General features: G+C 31.8%; 5 protein-coding genes across 5 annotated transcripts in view; 3 read left to right on the top strand and 2 right to left on the bottom strand.

Annotated features, from left to right (window-relative positions):
• LOC127172923 (ADP-ribosylation factor 4) lies at positions 1–1,740 on the bottom strand. The gene is made up of 5 exons (XM_051122446.1): positions 1,043–1,740; positions 842–922; positions 621–730; positions 336–533; positions 1–249 (listed from the first exon to the last, which is right to left on the bottom strand). Exons 1-5 carry the CDS (start codon positions 1,107–1,109, stop codon positions 163–165), a joined length of 543 nt encoding a protein of 180 aa, XP_050978403.1. The 5' UTR covers positions 1,110–1,740; the 3' UTR covers positions 1–162.
• A 1,310-nt stretch (positions 1,741–3,050) lies between these two features.
• On the top strand, positions 3,051–5,134 carry LOC127172926 (uncharacterized). The gene is made up of 5 exons (XM_051122448.1): positions 3,051–3,246; positions 3,542–3,622; positions 3,702–3,811; positions 4,019–4,216; positions 4,305–5,134. The coding sequence occupies exons 1-5, from the start codon at positions 3,180–3,182 to the stop codon at positions 4,386–4,388; spliced, it is 540 nt and encodes a 179-aa protein (XP_050978405.1). The 5' UTR covers positions 3,051–3,179; the 3' UTR covers positions 4,389–5,134.
• Positions 5,135–6,521: 1,387 nt separating this feature from the next.
• Positions 6,522–8,008, top strand: LOC127172924 (ADP-ribosylation factor 4-like). The gene is made up of 5 exons (XM_051122447.1): positions 6,522–6,726; positions 6,910–6,990; positions 7,080–7,189; positions 7,271–7,468; positions 7,557–8,008. The coding sequence occupies exons 1-5, from the start codon at positions 6,660–6,662 to the stop codon at positions 7,641–7,643; spliced, it is 543 nt and encodes a 180-aa protein (XP_050978404.1). The 5' UTR covers positions 6,522–6,659; the 3' UTR covers positions 7,644–8,008.
• Positions 8,009–10,248: 2,240 nt separating this feature from the next.
• Positions 10,249–15,689, top strand: arf4a (ADP-ribosylation factor 4a). The gene is made up of 6 exons (XM_051122445.1): positions 10,249–10,635; positions 10,893–10,973; positions 12,518–12,627; positions 13,725–13,796; positions 13,937–14,062; positions 14,745–15,689. Exons 1-6 carry the CDS (start codon positions 10,569–10,571, stop codon positions 14,829–14,831), a joined length of 543 nt encoding a protein of 180 aa, XP_050978402.1. The 5' UTR covers positions 10,249–10,568; the 3' UTR covers positions 14,832–15,689.
• Positions 15,690–15,822: 133 nt separating this feature from the next.
• Positions 15,823–18,732, bottom strand: part of pde12 (phosphodiesterase 12) — a 6,309-nt gene continuing 3,399 nt past the window's right edge. The window contains exons 3-4 of the mRNA XM_051122444.1: positions 17,486–17,564; positions 15,823–17,420 (exon numbers count right to left, since the gene is read on the bottom strand). Coding sequence (XP_050978401.1) covers positions 16,978–17,420; positions 17,486–17,564 — 522 coding nt within the window. The 3' untranslated portion in view covers positions 15,823–16,977. The remainder of the gene's footprint in view (positions 17,421–17,485; positions 17,565–18,732) is intronic.

The raw sequence follows: 18,732 nt of genomic DNA, 5'->3' as shown, positions 1-18,732 counted from the left end.
AACAGACCAAAAATACATCTTTACAGTAGTAAAATTAACTACATAGGAAGTACTGAGCTAGAATTAAGAATATTTCATAAATATTTAAAGTTGGAGACGTAATATATACATTCAGCTCTGATTTAGTGCCTTTTCTTCAAGTAGTTTGACCTTTTAAGTGTTTTATCGTTTGGACAGTTGATTCGAGAGCCAATCCAGTCCTTCATATAAACCTGATCCTTGAACCGCACATGTGGGCTGAACAAACCACTGCGAGAAAGACAGAGAAACACGTTTACTTCACTGAAACACACTACATCATGCATTGCATGTCAAACAGAGTTTGTATGTCTCACCTGTCTTCCTCTCAGTTTGTGCAAACCCAGTCTTTCTGTCAGCTGATGGACCGGCATGGCTTTGGGTAAATCCTGCTTGTTTGCGAAAACTAACAGAACCACATCTCTCATCTCGTCCTCCGCCAGCATCGCGTTTAGCTCCTCCGCTGCCGTTTCAATCCGGTCATGATCACTGCTGTCCACCACAAAGATCAAACCCTAAATCACACAAACACACATTTACACTCAATACAGCTCATAAACGTGACTGGCTAGATATTAAATGTTGTTGAAACTGAAATTTACCTTAGTGTTTTGATAGTAATGTCTCCAGAGGCGTCTGATAACGTCCTGACCGCCGACATCCCAAACGGTGAATGAGATGTTTTTATATTCAACTGTCTCCACGTTAAAACCTAGAGAGAATCAGTCATTATTACTCACAATTCAAGCAGTCTATATGATTCTGTACTTATAAAATGTCCTTTTAAACTGTTAATACATTTATTTGAGCTTAAGTTTTTTACCTAGAGTTGGGATAGTTGTGACAACTTCACCAAGTTTGAGTTTGTAGAGGACTGTTGTTTTCCCTGCTGCATCCAGACCAACTTCAAAAAAAGAAATATTAACATTTATTCCACAATGAATAAGTTCAAGATTCATAATTGGAATATGTTCTTACGTTTTAATTAAATTTCATGAAAACAATAAGTAATATTTGTACTCACCCATGAGCAACCTCATCTCTTTTTTATCGAAGAGACGAGGGAAAAGACTAGAGAAAAACAAGCCCATTTTATTTATTTATTTTTTTTAAAAAAGTGCGGATGAAAGCTCTGTTTGCTGTGTTTAGGTCCGGAGGTTTGAGGCTCTGGTTGTTTCAGTGATGAAGCTGTGATTGTGTGTTGGTTTATATAGGCTTTTTTACTTTCGGTTTGACTGACAGCTCAACACCGCCACTCTCACAGCAGACGCGCTCAGCTTCTGTCGAGGCAAATCCAACGCGTTCGAAATGACGTCACTTACTGTACCACGTGACTACATTTTATTTTTTTATTTTTTATTGCAAATTCAAATATTACAATAATGAAGATGTAACACGGGGCATACGGACATAAAAAAAAAGAAAAACTCAAAGATGTTGTACAACTGACTCAAGGATTTTAAAAGTTTTAGAAGCCTTTGAGTTCAATGGTTTGGACACATTGTTAAAAGAGGCAAAAAAAGACTTTAAATCAGATGAAAACAATCTAAAGTTAGGTTTACAATGAATATTTCTGGCTTTATGAAGGTGAAATTTACCCAGAAGACAAAGCAATAATACAGTATGGACAAGATTACTGTGTTTAGAATGAAAGTCAGACAAAAAAATTATAGGTTCTGTCATTTCTATCATTTTGTTACAACAAAAAGATATTAATATGGTAAGTCTTGACCAAAAAGACTTGGAGAATGGGCAATGACAAAACAGATGTAAAACAGATTCTTCATCAGTATTACAAAATGAACACAAAGAAGATATATTTTCAGAGAACCTGCTCAAAAATAGATTACAAGGGTAGTATCCATGCACAATTTTGAAATGGAGTTCTTTAATTTTATTTGGAATAAAAAGACTGTGAGGAGAGGTCCATAAGTTTTTCAAATCAGAGTCGGGAAAACATATTCTCCATTTAGATTGTGCTTTTGAGGGACATCCTGGAGTTGAAGAAAGAGCATTTCTGATAAAAAAAAGTTATTGCATTTTTATCTAATACATGAACTCCATTGAATGCAAGTGTAGGAAAATGATTGTTTATACAGCCATAACATAAATGAGCTTTAAACAAAGTTTTCAAACTGACAGGTATACTTTTAATCACCTTATTAAAATCTTTTACTGAGATTGTTGCACCTATTAATGACACAAAATCAGGTCCCCATAAGCATTGAATAAATCAGAAACAAAAATAAAAATATTTTGATTCACCCATTCAATGAAAAAAAAAGTGATTTGTTACCAGACGATATATTTTCATTGTTCCAAATAATACATGTGTGCAGGGAGAAGTTGTTTAAAAGCAGTCTTCCAGGATTCTAGGGCTTGTTTATGAAAATTTGAGAGTTTGATAGGTAATTTACTACACTTAAAGCTACAGGACAATATACATTTAAGGCCACCACAACATTTGAAAATTAGGTTAGGAATCCAAAACCAGAGTAACTCATTATTAGATAAACAATACTTAATCCAGTTCATTTTGAAAGTCTGGTTAATGGCTTTAAAAAAAAAAAATACTACATTTTAGTGACTACATTTTAGTCAAATAAACAAAGGTTACTCGTTTTAAAGTAAAAAAGGCAGTACAACTGAAGAGCTTTGTGAGACAATATTGAAAATATTATTTTTGTGTAATTTACAAGAGACATTTCCACCACAGAATCTCTCCCAAAATCAATAAGAAAAGCAGTCATAGTTTTAAATAATTATTTTGTTGTTGTTGTTGTTGTTGTTGTAAAACGCCCTTCAGCTCTCTTCAAAAGCATATGTGAATTTAAACATATTGAAAACCACATCGCGAATGATCATTCATTCAGCCAAGAGATTTTAAACTTTAAATTGTTGCTAGGATTGTAATAAACTTAACCCAAATGAGGTTTCCAACTTAAACTGTACAAAGTTTGTTTAGACACGTGGTACAGTAGGTGACGTCAAATCGAACGCGTTGGATTTGCCGCGAGTGAAACCAAAGAGCGCGTCTGCTGTGAGAGTGGCTGTGTTGAGCTGTCAATCAAACCGGAAGTAAAAAAAAAGTCTATGTAAATACAAACACGGACATACTGTATAAATAAGCAAGTAGCTTTTTCATCTTGCTGTTTCAAAACATGGGCGTCTTCTTCTCCAACCTCCTCTGGCGTCTCTCAAGGAAGACAGAAACGAGGTTGCTTATGGGTGAGTAAATGCTTTTTCTATAACCCTGTGTTCACTGCCATTATTATTGTTATTTTTAATTTCGAGAAACTATTAAACTAATTTTCTGTGGCAAATACATTTTTATTGTTTATTAACTTTTAATATTATTAAAGTATATTTTATTTATTATATATTATATTTAGAATTATCCTATTTAATTAAATAGTCCTGTGCATGTTAATTAGACCTAAAGTTAATAGAATGGAAGAAAATATTCCAAATATGTGCATTTACACATTCATTGTGGAATAAATGTTAATATTTCTTCTTCAAGTTGGTCTGGATGCAGCAGGGAAAACAACAGTCCTCTACAAACTCAAACTTGGTGAAGTTGTCTCAACTATTCCAACTATTGGTAAGAAACTCAAAGCAAGCTGTAATTTATCTAAATTATGACACATTTTTCTAACTGCTCATAATTCTGTCATCTGTAGGTTTTAACGTGGAGACAGTTGAATATAAAAACCTTGCGTTCAATGTTTGGGATGTTGGCGGTCAGAATTTAATTCGAGGCCTCTGGAGACATTACTATCAAAACGCCAAGGTAACTCCAAGATTTAAATGCACTATAGTGTGTTTTTAGTTTGCAAAACTTGTCTCAAAGAGCCATTGTTATATTGTTATTTGTTATGTTTGTTATGTCTTATTGAGTTTTTAGTTTGCTGTACAGCACTTTGGTTCACTTTGGGTGTTGTAAAGTGCTTTATAAATAAAGTTGAGTTGAGTTGAGAATTGTTCATGTGTGTTTTAGGGTCTGATTTTTGTGGTGGACAGCAGTGATCATGATCGGATTGATACGGCAGCGGAGGAGCTAAACGCGATGCTGGCGGAGGACGACCTGAGAGATGTGGTTCTGTTAGTTTTTGCAAACAAGCAGGATTTACCCAAAGCAATGCCGGCCCACGAGCTGACAGAAAGACTGGGTTTACACGCACTGGAAGGAAGACAGGTGAGACATACAAACTCTGTTTGACGTGTAATGCATGATGTAGTGTGTTTCAGTGAAGTAAACACCTGTTTCTCTGTCTTTCTCGCAGTGGTTTGTTCAGCCCACATGTGCGGTTCAAGGATCAGGTTTATATGAAGGACTGGATTGGCTCTCGAATCAACTGTCCAAATAACCATAATGCTGGAACTTTATTTTTGGGTTTTTGTGGACTGATACTTGAAAATAATACACTACTGTAACTCAATTTAACTGCCTCCAGGTGTTTATTACCTCAACGGAATCTTGGTTTATTATATATTATTAAATTAAAACGGTATATTTTATATTGTAAGGTTACTTCTGAAAAAATAATATGTTTTATTGTTCATTTTTATTGTTATAATTATGTGGATTTTGAAAGAAAGCTGAAATCTGCCTGAAAAAAATAAATATATGTGCCTTCCAATTATCTCCAATAAATGATGTATATATTTTGTCTCATTTTAAAAAATAAATATTACAGAATAGAAATTGCGTAAGAAATAGAGTATGTTTTGTCATAGTAAATATATTAATGTAAGATGTATATGTAATGCATGCATAAATAAAGAAAAACAGAATTGCCTAATCAGAATGTAAACGTTCATAATGTCATAATGTTGTTTTCATAATTTTGCATTAAAAATTGATCCAATAAATTATTAATTTATACAAAGAAATGTAGTTTATGCTTCACTCTCAATAACTAATCATATTTGCAGAATGAATGACATTTTTGTAAAATACTGACTATTCATTTGTCATTTAACTAATGTTTTTATCAGAACAACCAAGACAATCTGATGCCATGCTCAAGAAAGTATAACATATATGTATATAGTAGCCATATATGACAAGAGTTATATTATAAAAGACAATACATGTAATTGTACTGTAAAATGTTGTACAAATGTTATGGTAAAATATTGTAATGACAACAATAGTATTAAAATTTTCCCTGTCAATAATGTACACTGGACTGTTTTATTCCATGTTGTGTTGTTTTAGTATTTTTTAAAAAATTTTATTGTAATACACTACCAGTCAAAAGTTTTTTTTAAGATTTGTAATGTTTTTTAAAGAAGTCTTTTCTGCTCACCAAGCCTGCATTTATTTGATCCAAAATACAGCAAAAACAGTAAAATTTTTAAATATTTTTGCTATTTAAAATAACTGATTTCTATTCGAATATATTTTAAAATGTAATTAATTCCTGTGATTTAAAAGCTGAATTTTTAGCATCATTCCTCCAGTCACATGATCCTCCAGAAATCATTCTAATATTCTGATTTCCTTTAAAAAATAAAACTATTATTATTATCATTATGTTGAAAACAGCTAAGTAGAATTTTTTCAGGTTTCTATAAAGTTCAGAAGAACAGCATTTACCTGAAATAGAAATCTTTTGTAACATTATGAATATCTTTATCATCATTTTCGATCAATTTAAAGGATCCTTACTAAATAAAAATATTAATTTCTATAATTTCTTTCCCAAAAAAGCTTTTTATTTCAGAAAAATGCTGATCTTTGGATCCATCAAAGAGTCCTGAAATAAAAGTACTCAACTGTTTTAAATATAGATAATAATAATAGTAATAATAAATGTTTCTTGAACAGCAAATCAGCATATTAGAATGATTTCTGAAGGATCATGTTACACTGAAGCCTGGAGTAATGATGCTAATGATCACAGAAATAAATTACATTTTAAAATATATTCAAACAGAAAGCAGCTATTTTAAATCTTAAAAGTTTTCACAATATTACTGCATTTGCTGTGTTTTGGATCAAATAAATGCAGGCTTGGTGAGCAGAAGAGACTTCTTTAAAAAACATAAAAAAATCTTACTCTTACTAATTGCTGTTTATTTGCTGTGAAACTGGTCTATGTGTTATTGTTTTTTTATGGATACTTAATTATAATAAACCTGAGGTCATCACATGATGTGTTATTTTAGGTACATTGTACAGTAAAAAGTATACTTCCGCAAATAGGCTGAAATATTAACATTTTAATGACACACCGTCAGCAAAATGTTTCCAACATTAAAACCACAATAAAAACTACAGTAGCTAGGTTATTTGTTTAGTCTGTTTTTAACAAAAACATTTTTACTGCTCATATTTCCTATTTATTTAGTTAAAGTGTATTCAAATAAAATCAAATATTTAAAACTTTAAATTGTAAAAAAAAAAAAAAGTTTAAACACGTGGTACAGTAAGTGACGTCATTTCGAACGCGTTGGATTTGCCTTGGGAGAAGCTGAGCGCGTCTGCTGTGAGAGTGGCGGAGCTGAGCTGTCAGTCAAACCGAAAGTAAAAAATCCTATATAAACCAACACACTGAAAACACACCATTAGCAATCTCAGCTTTGAACTCAGCGTTTATCTTCAGCAACAGCGGTTCTGTCTTATTGCAAACATGGGCAACTATTTCTCCCAGCTTTTCTCTCGTCTTTTTCCGACAAGGCAGATTAAGATGCTTATGGGTGAGTAAATCTTTTTCTCCAAACTTTTAATTTAATGTCTTACAGTTCGGTGTAGGCTACCTTATAAAGTGTTTAAATTATTTTAATGACCATAATGTAAAATGAGCATAGACTATTAATAATCTGACGTAGGTTATGAATATTTGCATTGTGCAATAAATGTTAATATTTCTTTTTTTGAAGTTGGTCTGGACGCAGCAGGGAAAACAACAGTCCTCTACAAACTCAAACTTGGTGAAGTTGTCTCAACCATTCCAACTATTGGTAAGAAATTTGTAATTGATGCTGTACATTTGTCATGTCTTTCCTTATGTGGAGTTACTAAATATGTTAAAATTCTTAATTTTCTCTAGGTTTTAATGTTGAAACAGTTGAATATAAAAACATCTCCTTTACTGTTTGGGATGTTGGCGGTCAGACCAAAATCAGAGCTCTTTGGAAATACTATTATCAGTACACTGAGGTAAGAGTTTAACATAGACATGACTGTATATACAGTATGATTTTGCATTTGTTATATAATATTTGTGTTTGTGTGATTCAGGGTTTGATCTTTGTGGTGGACAGCAGTGATCATGATCGGATTGAAATGGCAGCGGAGGAGCTAAACGCGATGCTGGCGGAAGACGCAATGAGAGACACGGTTCTGTTAGTTCTTGCTAACAAGCAGGATTTACCCAAAGCCATGCCGGTCCACGAGCTGACAGAAAGACTGGGTTTACACGCACTGAAAGGAAGACAGGTGAGACATACAAATTCTGTTTGACGTGTAATGCATCATGTAATGTGTTTCAGTGAAGTAAACATGTTTCTTTGTCTCTCTTTTGCAGTGGTTTGTTCAGCCCACATGTGCGGTTCAAGGATCAGGTTTATATGAAGGACTGGATTGGCTTGCGAATCAACTGTCCAAACGATAAAACACTAAAATGTAGCCTATATATAATGTCTCCAACTTAATTTTTTATATTGAGATATTTATGGGATATTATTACAGTATATTTTTATATAAAATAATAAATAAAATACTAATTCTTGGCCTATTTTTGCTTCTAATGTGCACGTCTGGCACTTTGATACACTAGATTGTAGCTGAATTCATACATTATGCACTATTGCTGTACTATGTGCAATGATTTTATTATTTTATTTATCTAGTACTGTATTTAATTTACTGTTGATTTACTGCTGTAAAAAACATGTCTTGTTTGACTTATTTTAGTATGTGTCTTGTTGCATATGTACTTTGAAAGAACAAACTGATGTCTGCCTAAAATAAATCTACCTGTGCCTTTCATGTATCTCCAATAAATTATCTATATTTATTTACAGTTTGCTTATGTCATTTAATAAATAAATATTACATAATAGAAAATTGCATGAGAAATAAGAGTAAGTTTTGCACAATTATGATAGATAGATAGACAGATATAGATGAAAAGAATAAATAAATAAAAATTGCTAAATTAGAATGTAAACATGATCATAATATTTATCAAGAAAAATAGGACTAGATAGGTAGATAGATAGACGATAACACAAATTAATAAAAACAGGAAATATTAATCTGTGATTGCAAATAATTCCAATAAATGATTAATAATATATATATAGTCTGTATAATGGATTGCATTTTTTATAAATACAAGTAAAAAAAAAAAAATTTAGATAAATGTTTATTTAAAGTGACATTAACAGCTAGGGAATTTTTAAATAATTTTAAAATAATTTTTAAAGAATTAAAAAAAAATGTAATTAGCAAAATATTAAGAACAGGAAATATTAATCTGTGCTTGCAAATAATTCCAATAAATGATGAACTGAAAACACATACACAAATTAAACTGAAAACATGTACACGTAATGATGAAAACACACACACACACACATATATATATGTGTGTGTGTGTGTGTGTGTGTGTGTGTATATATATATATATATATATATTTTTTTTTTTTTTTTTGTATAAATTGTGTGTGTGTGTGTAACATTTTTACAAATAAACAATTATTTAGAATAAACAACATATTAATTTTTCATTTAGACAATTGTCTAAATTGACATTAACAGCTAAGGAAGGCACCCTAATGCCATCTTATAATATATAAATACATTTTAATAAAAATATTAATAAAACATCACTGATTCTGAATTTAAACATTAATATTATATAACAGCAAATATTATATAATAATATTATATAACAGAAGTATTATTATTTATTTAGTTTATCATATATATATATATATACCTATGATAAACTAAATAAATATTAATACTACTGTTATATAATAATACAAATATATACTACCGTTCAAAAGTTTGGGGTCAGTACATTTTTATTGTTTTTTTTTTTTTTTTTTTTTTTTTTTTTTAAGAAATTAATACTTTTATTCACCAAGGATGCATTAAGTTAATAATTAAAAGTTTATTAAAAGTTAATAATAAATAATTTATATTGTTATAAAATATTTATATTTTGAATAAACACTGTACTTTTTAAACTTGTTATTCATGAAAGAATCCTGAAAAAAAAAAAATCACAGGTTCCAAAAATTATTTGGCAGCACAACTGTTGATATTATCCAACATTGATCATTCTAATAATAAATCCGCATACTAGAATGATTTCTGAAGGATCATGTGACACTTAAGACTGGAGTAACAGCTGATAAAAATTCAGCTTTTCATCACAGGAATAAATTCTATTTTAAAGTATGTTAAAATAAAAAACATTATTTTATATTGTAAAAACATTTTGCAATATTACTGTTTTTTCTATATTTTTAATCAAATAAATGCAGCCTTGATGAGCATAAGAGACTTCTTTAAAGACTATTACAAGTCTTACTGACCCCAAACTTTTGAAAGGTAGTGTATATATATATATATATTTGTACGTTTAACAGGAACTTAAATATTACATAATAATATTAAGTATTACATAATAATATAGCAGTAATATTATTATTTCTATAATTAATCATATTTTTTAAGTTTAATAATTTTAATAAGTTTAATAATTAAGTTCAAAAAAAGAAGAAAAACGAACTAAAACGACAATAACAGCTAAGGAAGGCACCCTAATGCCATCTTATATATATAATAATATATATATATATAATATATATATATATATATACACACACATTTTAATAAAAATATTAATAAAACATCACTGATTCTGAATTTAAACGGTAATATTATATAACAGCAAATATTATATAACATTATTATTATTATTATTATTATTATTATTATTATTATTATTATATTTGTACGTTTAACACGAACTTAAATATTACATAATAATATTAAGTATTACATAATAATATAGCAGTAATATTATTATTTCTATAATTAATCGTAGTTTTTTAAGTTTAATAACTAAGTTCAAAAAAAGAAGAAAAACGAACTACAAAAAAGAAAAGAACTACAAAAAACAACTTGCAGGTAAATAATGAAGAAACGTGATGTTTATAAAGTTTTCGGGCTCTCCGTCGTGTTTCATGATGTGGCACCGCTGACGTCATTTCGACCGCGTTGGAGCCGCTGCGCCCGCGAGCAGAAGTGTGACGTGGTCGAGAAACAGTAGCGTTCAAACTGCTGCACAAAACACACTTTGAACTGCACAGAGAGACGACAGAAGGAAGAAAACAGAAGAAAGAGTTACTCGGACACATCTGCTGATGTGACTGCAGTTTGAGCAGGCGGATTTTTAACGAACGTTGATCTGAAGTGCAGAAGCTGCTGTGCTAAAGCGTTAGCGGCGGTTCCTCTTAGTTGAACTCCTCGAATAAGTTTGACTTTGACACTTTTTTCTTGTTTCTGAGACGTTTTTAACATGGGTTTGACCATTTCAAGCGTCTTTTCTCGCTTGTTTGGAAAAAAGCAGATGAGAATTCTCATGGGTGAGTTGGAAGTTGTTTGTTTTTGTGAGTTAGCTTTGATAAATGCCAATTTCGTGTACATTTTGTTTACATTTTACAATACGTTATGTTTCTGGAGCTCTTACTATACAAGAAAGGCGTTTGACGTTGAAATGAATTCAAACTGGTGATGAATCAGTAAATCAAACACTTGTCGTTTTCTAAGAAATATGAAGGTATTTATTCAAACTACAGTTTTCCAGTATGTTTGACTTGATTTGATTCCTGTTCTCCTTCAGTTGGTCTGGATGCAGCAGGGAAAACCACAATCCTCTATAAACTCAAACTGGGAGAAATAGTCACAACTATTCCAACTATAGGTAAGTGATATGAGATAACTATGGAAACTTTTATCCCATTTCTGCCACAGGATAAAAAAATAAAAACTAATTGCGACTCTTTATTTCACAGTTTTGTCTTTGTCTCGCAATTCTGAGTAAGAAAGTCGAAATTATATGGTGTAAAGTCAGGACAAAAAGCCACAGTTACCTTTTTTATTTTTATTCTGTGGCAGAAACTAATAGAATTGCGAGATGTAAACAGAATTCTGAGGTAAAAAATTCAGAATTGCAATAAAAATGTCAGAATTCTGAGTTTAGATTTTGTAATTTTTATTTTTTTTCCTCAGAATTGTGAGAAAAATGTCTGAATTATGAGACAAAAAGCCACAATGACCTTTTGTATTTTTATTCTGTGATAGAAACAAATAGAATTGTAAGATATAAACAGAATTCTGAGGAGAATTGCAATAAAAACGTCAGAATTCTGATTCTACTTTTTGTAATTTTGAGTTTTTCTTCGGAAATTTGAGAAAAATGTCTGAATTGTGAGACAAAAAGCCACACTTACCTTTTTTATTTTTATTCTGTGGCAGAAACAAATAGAATTGCGAGACGTAAACAGAATTCTGAAGAAAAGAGGTCAGAATTGCAAGGAAAATGTCAGAATTCTGAGTTTACATTGTGTAATTTTGAGTTTTTCTTCAGAAATATGAGAAAAATGTCTAAATTGTGAGACGAAAAGCCACAGTTACCTTTTTTATTCTTATTCTGTGGCAGAAACGAATAGAATTGTGAGATGTAAACAGAATTCTGAGGAGAAAAATTCTGAATTGCAAGAAAAATGTCAGAATTCTGATTCTACTTTTTGTAATTTTGAGTTTTTCTTCAGAAATATGAGAAAAATGTCTGAATTGTGAGACGAAAAGCCACAGTTACCTTTTTTATTCTTATTCTGTGGCAGAAACAAATAGAATTGCAAAATGCAAACAGAATTCTGATGAAAAAAGTCAGAATTTTTTTCCCTCAGAGTTGTGAGAAAAATGAGAAAAAATTGGGAAGACAAAAACTCGCAATTATGTTTTTTATTGTTTATTTTGTTTTGAAAAAATCCATAATTGTAGCATATAAACAGAGTTCCGAGGAAAAAATTAGAATTGCAAAATATAAATTTAATTGTGAGGGGAATTCTGAATTTCCAGATTTCTGGAAAAAAAACGGTTATATCACAAAAAAAACATTATATGTTTTTTAAAAAGGTTATATCTTGCAATTTTGACTTTATATCTTGAAAGTTTGACTTCAGAAAAGCAAGAAAAGACAGAATTTGTGAGATAAAAACTAGATATTCTGTGGATTTTTAGGTTATAGTAAGTATATTTTTAATGCACTGATATTCTCACAAATACATATATAGGTCAAATCAAATATTTACCTTCAAATTTTAATTTTGCATGAAGAAAATAAAGAATTTATAAAGATTTTTCATGGCCCGAATGATTTATTACATGAAACTTATCTTGATGTGAACAACTTCAAAGATCTGCATCTTGCATATCACACCCAACCCTGTGTGCCTCCTTTAGGTTTTAACGTCGAGACGGTCGAATACAAGAACATTTGCTTTACCGTGTGGGATGTGGGTGGCCAGGATAAGATCAGGCCTCTTTGGAGACACTACTTCCAGAATACCCAGGTAAACGGATGCATCGTATCGCGGCGGGACGTCGCCTCGGACGCCGTTAAGATAGTCAAACAACAATGGAGTCGTGGCATTCCAACAGGATGAAATGCTCATTCTGCCATGGCCGTACTGATTGAGTTTGATCGCCCAGCCTTGTGAGCTGCTAGAAAAACAGCTATGGGTGTGTAGTTATAGTTTGGCTGGATGCCGTTGATGTGCTTTGTATGAGGATGTTGCTGTTACTATTAGGATTAAGTTGAACTGGAACGGCCTTTGCTAGAGTTTGATTTGGAGAACAGAACAGTTTCTCTTCTGTTCGTGTAGTTCTCTTTTTCTTTGCTGCATGTTGGAGATTATTTTGATCGATCAATAAGATCATAATAGAATATCTACATTGTGCTTGTTCTTTATTTTCTGAGTGAATAATTTTCAAAGACGTTCACAGATGATCTTGAGGCCGTAGAAACTCACAGCCAGTGACATAAAATAAGAAATATGAGTCAGACTTCAACCTTAAAACCAAACTGTGTCAGCCCAGTAAGCTGTGTAATGATAGTAAAACCTAGTTTTTATTCATTTAAATGCCTAAAAACAATAAAAAATTGGTTGTTCTGAACTTTAGAACAACGGTTGACCTCTACTGCAGATCCCCCTACTCACAACATTAGACTGGTGTGTTTCATTATGACTAGTGCTTATTTTTATGTGCTGTCCCTTTAAAAGGTATTAAATCATGGCATTAAATGTTGCGTACATGCAAATCTTCCTCAGTATTGTTGTCACGTTTTCCAATACAATCAAGATACTGTTACTTCAGATGCAGAATGAAGATATGAAGTCTTGTCTTCTGAGAAATTAAACAAAATTGAGTTTATACTGAACAAAAACAACAATTTTAAATGACAACTATTTTTTTCCCCAAAAATTTTAATCACAAACTCAATTAGTTTTGATCAATTTCTTAGAAAGTCTTTGTCTTTGAATGTATCTTGATTTAAGAATGTTTAGACATTTTACAACTGTAAAAGTTACATTTACATTCAAAAAACCTTTTAAGAACTTGTGCATGATATTGACTATGAGTGTGACATGCTGTGTTGTTTCTTCAGGGTTTGATCTTTGTCGTGGACAGTAACGATCGTGAGCGAGCACAGGAAGCCGCAGAAGAGCTTCAGAAGATGGTGAGGCAACGCCCTTCTGAGATTCAAAACAGCATGAGTAACTACTAACAAAACACTTCTTTTATTGTGCACAGTTGCCTGTGTGAAGTAGTTCGGTTTCAAAATGCAGTAAATATTATGCCACGTATTTTCTTTAACAGCTTCAGGAGGATGAACTGAGAGATGCCGTTCTGCTGGTTTTCGCAAATAAACAAGATTTACCAAACGCGATGCCCATCAGCGAGATGACGGATAAACTCGCCCTGCAAGCACTCAGGAGCAGAACTGTGAGTTGTGTGGTTATATGCTTAAAATTGCTATTATAGTTATGGATAATTATAAGCTGCTTAAAAACAACAACAAAAAAACCCCAATATTGGTTATTAAAATGTATCTTGGATCAGTGGATCAGTTACCTGTAATTGACCTTTTGGTCAATATGTGCAATATGGTCAAACATTTGGAATAATTAGTTTTTATAAAATGTTATAAAATTATAAAAGAAAGTCAAAATTATACTCACCAAGGCTGCATTTATTTGATTAAAAATACAGTAAAAACAGTAATATTGTGGAATATTATTACAATTTAAAATAGCTGCTTTCTGTTTGAATATATTGTAAAATGTAATTTATTTCTGTGATTAAAGCTGAATTTGCAGCATCAGTACTCCAGTCTTCAGTGACACATGATCCTTTAGAAATAAGGATCATGTGATCCCTGGAGTAATGATGCTGAAAATTCAGCTTTGATCACAGAAATAAATTACATTTTACAATAAATTCACATAGAAAACACTTATTTGAAATTGCAAAAATATTTCACAATTTTACTGCAGTTTTGATCAAATAAATACATGAGTAATAAGAGACTTTTTTTAAAAAAACATTTTACATTTTTTCATTCACTTAAATGCGTACTGTGTCCATTTATTGATTAAAAACATGTTTATATTGTGCTTTTCATCAGTGGTATGTCCAGGCGACCTGTGCGACTCAAGGGACGGGTTTATACGAGGGATTAGACTGGCTTTCCGAGCAGCTCTCCAAACGCTAAACTGCACTTCCTGTTCAAGCAGGATGTGCTGTTCCAAAGGACATGATTAGCGGAGTTAATGCAGCTGTTCGTGTATCATTTAAGTTTGATTGTTACCAAAAATCCGCCTGCTGATGTCAATCTACAGCAGTGCATTTTAACATTTTGTTCCTTTTTTAATTCGTTGCACCTTTGACCTCAACTGACATATTTCCCACAATCATTCCACTTGATGTTTGTAGCCATATAGATCTAACCACAGTATGAACAATACTAGATTTTGTTATGAAGCTCTTGCCGTAGCTCTGGGTTTTTGTTACAGTAAGCATCAAGCATTGTGTTAATAATGATAACTTGTGTGTATTTATAAAAATGCTCTGTTTTTGCTCCCTCAGCTTGATTTATTCCATTATTTTCATTCCGCGCACCTCATGACCAGGCGTTTGCATGCCATACATCCAAGGAAAAGTTCTTAGAGAAGCATGCATTTGATAAATAAATGATTATTCTTATAGTAGCACACTTAGAGACTGGCAATGCATTAATGTAAGCATTAGTTTTAATGCTTCTAAAATGCATGAGTTTATATTGGGAACTATTACGATGCATGTGTTGTAAATAAGCAGAATTTTTATCTACGTAATCACAGTTGCCTTAAACGTGCTGTGCTTTACTATGTGAATGCACTTGCCCGATACGCTTTTGATTTAGCATTTCAACTGAGAACAAACCAGTGCAAATGTTTAAGACATATCCAAATGTTTTTATTCCCAGCTTTTGAGATTATTCAAATGGATCGGTGCTAGGAATCGTCTAGCTGTTACCCTTTTTAAAATGTATTATGAGTAAAGAATTAAGCAAATAAAAGTCTGAAATACATCACTTGTATGTGTGTGCATTAACAAAGGCTCAAGAGAAATGAATATACACAGGTCGCTCATTGCTGAAAACTGATGGTATTCATGTTTATTACTAAAGAAATATTTCTAAAATGTATTCACCAAGATGTAGATGAGTTTGTTTCTTCATCAGATTTGAAGAAATGCAGCATTGGATCACTTGCTCAACAATGGATCCTCTGTAGTGAATGGGTGCCGTCAGAATGAGGGTCCAAACAGCTGATAAAAACATCACAATAATCCACAAGTAATTCACATCACTCCAGTCCATCAATTAATCCCTTGAGCAGACAAAAGCTGAATGTTTGTAAGAAACGAATCCATCATTAAAACTTATGTTACTGGCTCGTGCAAAACTTTTCCTGATAGAGCGGGACGTGTCAAGTCGTACATGTCAATAAGCTCTTCGCTGATTGGCTTGTGCAACAACATGCTATTTAAATTTTCGGCACAAGTTGAAAAAAATTGTGATTGCAATTGAGGCAAATATCACACATTCACGGCAAACGCATCACCCAATTTACGTCTTTGCACTGACTTGGTATGCAATCTATTCGTGCAAATAATTAAATTCACATTTGGCAAAGGCAAAATATTTGCATCGCATTACTTTAGGGAGGTTTTTTTTTTTTTTGCGTCACTTGCGTTTTCTGATACAGCCGGACAAATCCTACGTGTCAATAAGTTTTTCGCTCAAGAATTATTTCAACTTGCACGGAAAGCACGATTCAGGCAAATATTGCGCGTTCGCTGGAAATGCGTCACCCATTGGGAATTTGCATCTTTGCATTGACTTGGCAAAGGCAAAGCAAATATTTGCATTACTCTAGATTACTTGGGGGATGTTTTTCCACTTTAATAAAAAAATAAAATTCTGGTACAGCTGGACTCATCAAACTGTATGCGTCAATAAGCTCTTGACAACACACCATGCAAATTTTCCGCTCTAGTTGAATTTTTTCAACTTGCATGGAAGACACGATTAGTGTCCACGCAAAAATTGCGTAACTGATTATTTCCATTCGCTCCTCTGGTTTGAAAAGAAACGTTAAAGCAATGTCACAAAAAGATGAATGAATTTAAATGCTTTTAATATTTGCATGTTGGTGTCAAGAGGCATTTCATAAATATTATACAATAACTTATCCTCATCATAAATATTCATTTGTACAAGTGAGAATGAAGCTATGTGATAAATACAAATAAAATGCTGAAATTTGGACATTAAAAAGTTAAAATAGCTTTTGATGAAACACAAACGGATTGTTTCACTTCCACTTGAGGTCGCACACCAGCGCGATGTGATCTGATGGGTGCGAGACGCTCGGCAGGGCCACGCAGGTCGTGACCTCCTGAAGGCTGGGTAGAGGAATGACTTGCTCCACCTGCAGCACGTGCGGCTCCACAAATATATAGTCCAGACACCCCTGGAAGCCTCCGACGTAGTTGGTGAAGGCCGGGGCGCCGCAAGCGCTGGCCAGCTGGAACGGGTTCGTCAGTCCCACTTGGATCTGTTCTTCGGGCCCATTGGAGGCCCAGTCGTCATGATTTTCCGTGACGGATCCTTCACAGACGAGCTGGAAGAGGCCGGAGGAGGGCGTGCTGTTGAAATCACCGGAGAATATGAGTCCGGCTCCGGGATGCTTCTCCGTCACCACCTGCTTCATGTGTTTGAGGGCCACTGCTATCTGAACCAGTCGAACGTTTCCTCCTGAACACACAACAGGTTGTCAGAAACTGTAAAGCAAACGTCATTTCTTTCACATTGATGCTCACCTTTCGGGTGCCAGTACAGGTGTGTGTTTCCCACACATAATATCTTTGACGGGTCACATAACGACTGCAGGATGGTCACCTGAGAAAATGAGGAAGAGATGCATTTTTGTTGGTTTAGCATAAAGTCTTCAATGCATGATTTTATAAGTATTACAAAACAAGGATTAAAATAAGCCAAAACAAAAAAAACATTTATATATAATATATATTTTGTAATTTTTAATTTTAATCTAAGAAAAGAGAAAAACAGTGTAAAAATTGAAAATGTTAAACTAAATAAAAGATATGACTTGTTTTGGCTTATTTTATTTCATGTCTTACTTTAAATCATAAAGACATGGATTAAAATTAGCCAAAACAACTATAAATATAATACAGGAATTAAGTTATTGAATTTAATTCAATAATTACTAGAAACATTAATTAGAGGAAAGCTGTGTAAAAAAAAAAAAAAAACATAATTTTATTAAAATAAGATATTATAATGAATTTTATAATAATAAGATTTAGAATAAATCGGAATAAACAAGAATTTAAATTATTTAAAGATAAAACAAAAAATAAAATAAATCAAAACAACTAAAAATCAAGTTATTTCTTTCCTTAATTCAAGAAAAATATACTAGAAAAATAATTAGGGAAAAGCTGTGTAAAAATAAATAGATAATAAAAATATTAAATAGATCATAAAAACATTAAAATAAATAAGATCGGAATTAAAATGATTTAAAGTCAAAATAAAACAAGGAATAAAATCAAAAACAAAAATCATTTTAATTCAAGAAAATATTAGAAAAATAATGAGAAAAGCTGTGTAAAAAATTTAAAAATAAGTATTTAAGATCTTATAAAGCCAAAACAACCAAAAAGCAAGATATTTCTTGTTTTAATTCAACAAGATGTTATTTAATTTTATGAGGAAAATAGAAAAATAATTAGAAAAGTTGTGTAAAAAATAAATAAAAATAATAAGATAAATAAACATTACATTAAAATAAATGACAAAATAAGACAAAACAAGGATTAAAATAAGACAAAACAACTAAAAAACAAGATATTTGTTATTTTAATTCAAGAAAATACTAGAACAATAATTTGAAGAAAAATGTATAATTAAAATACATGTGATAAATAAAAACTACATTAAAATAAATAAGACTTACAGTGAAGGATTAAAATAAGCAAGAACAACTAAAAATCAAGATATTTATTTTAATTGAAGAAAATATTTATTGCAAAAATAATTA

This window comes from Labeo rohita, chromosome 11 (genome assembly GCF_022985175.1).
Source record: "Labeo rohita strain BAU-BD-2019 chromosome 11, IGBB_LRoh.1.0, whole genome shotgun sequence".
NCBI lineage: Eukaryota > Metazoa > Chordata > Actinopteri > Cypriniformes > Cyprinidae > Labeo > Labeo rohita.
The sequence above is the reverse complement of the archived record's forward strand: the minus strand, read 5'-3'. Positions and strand labels throughout refer to the sequence as shown.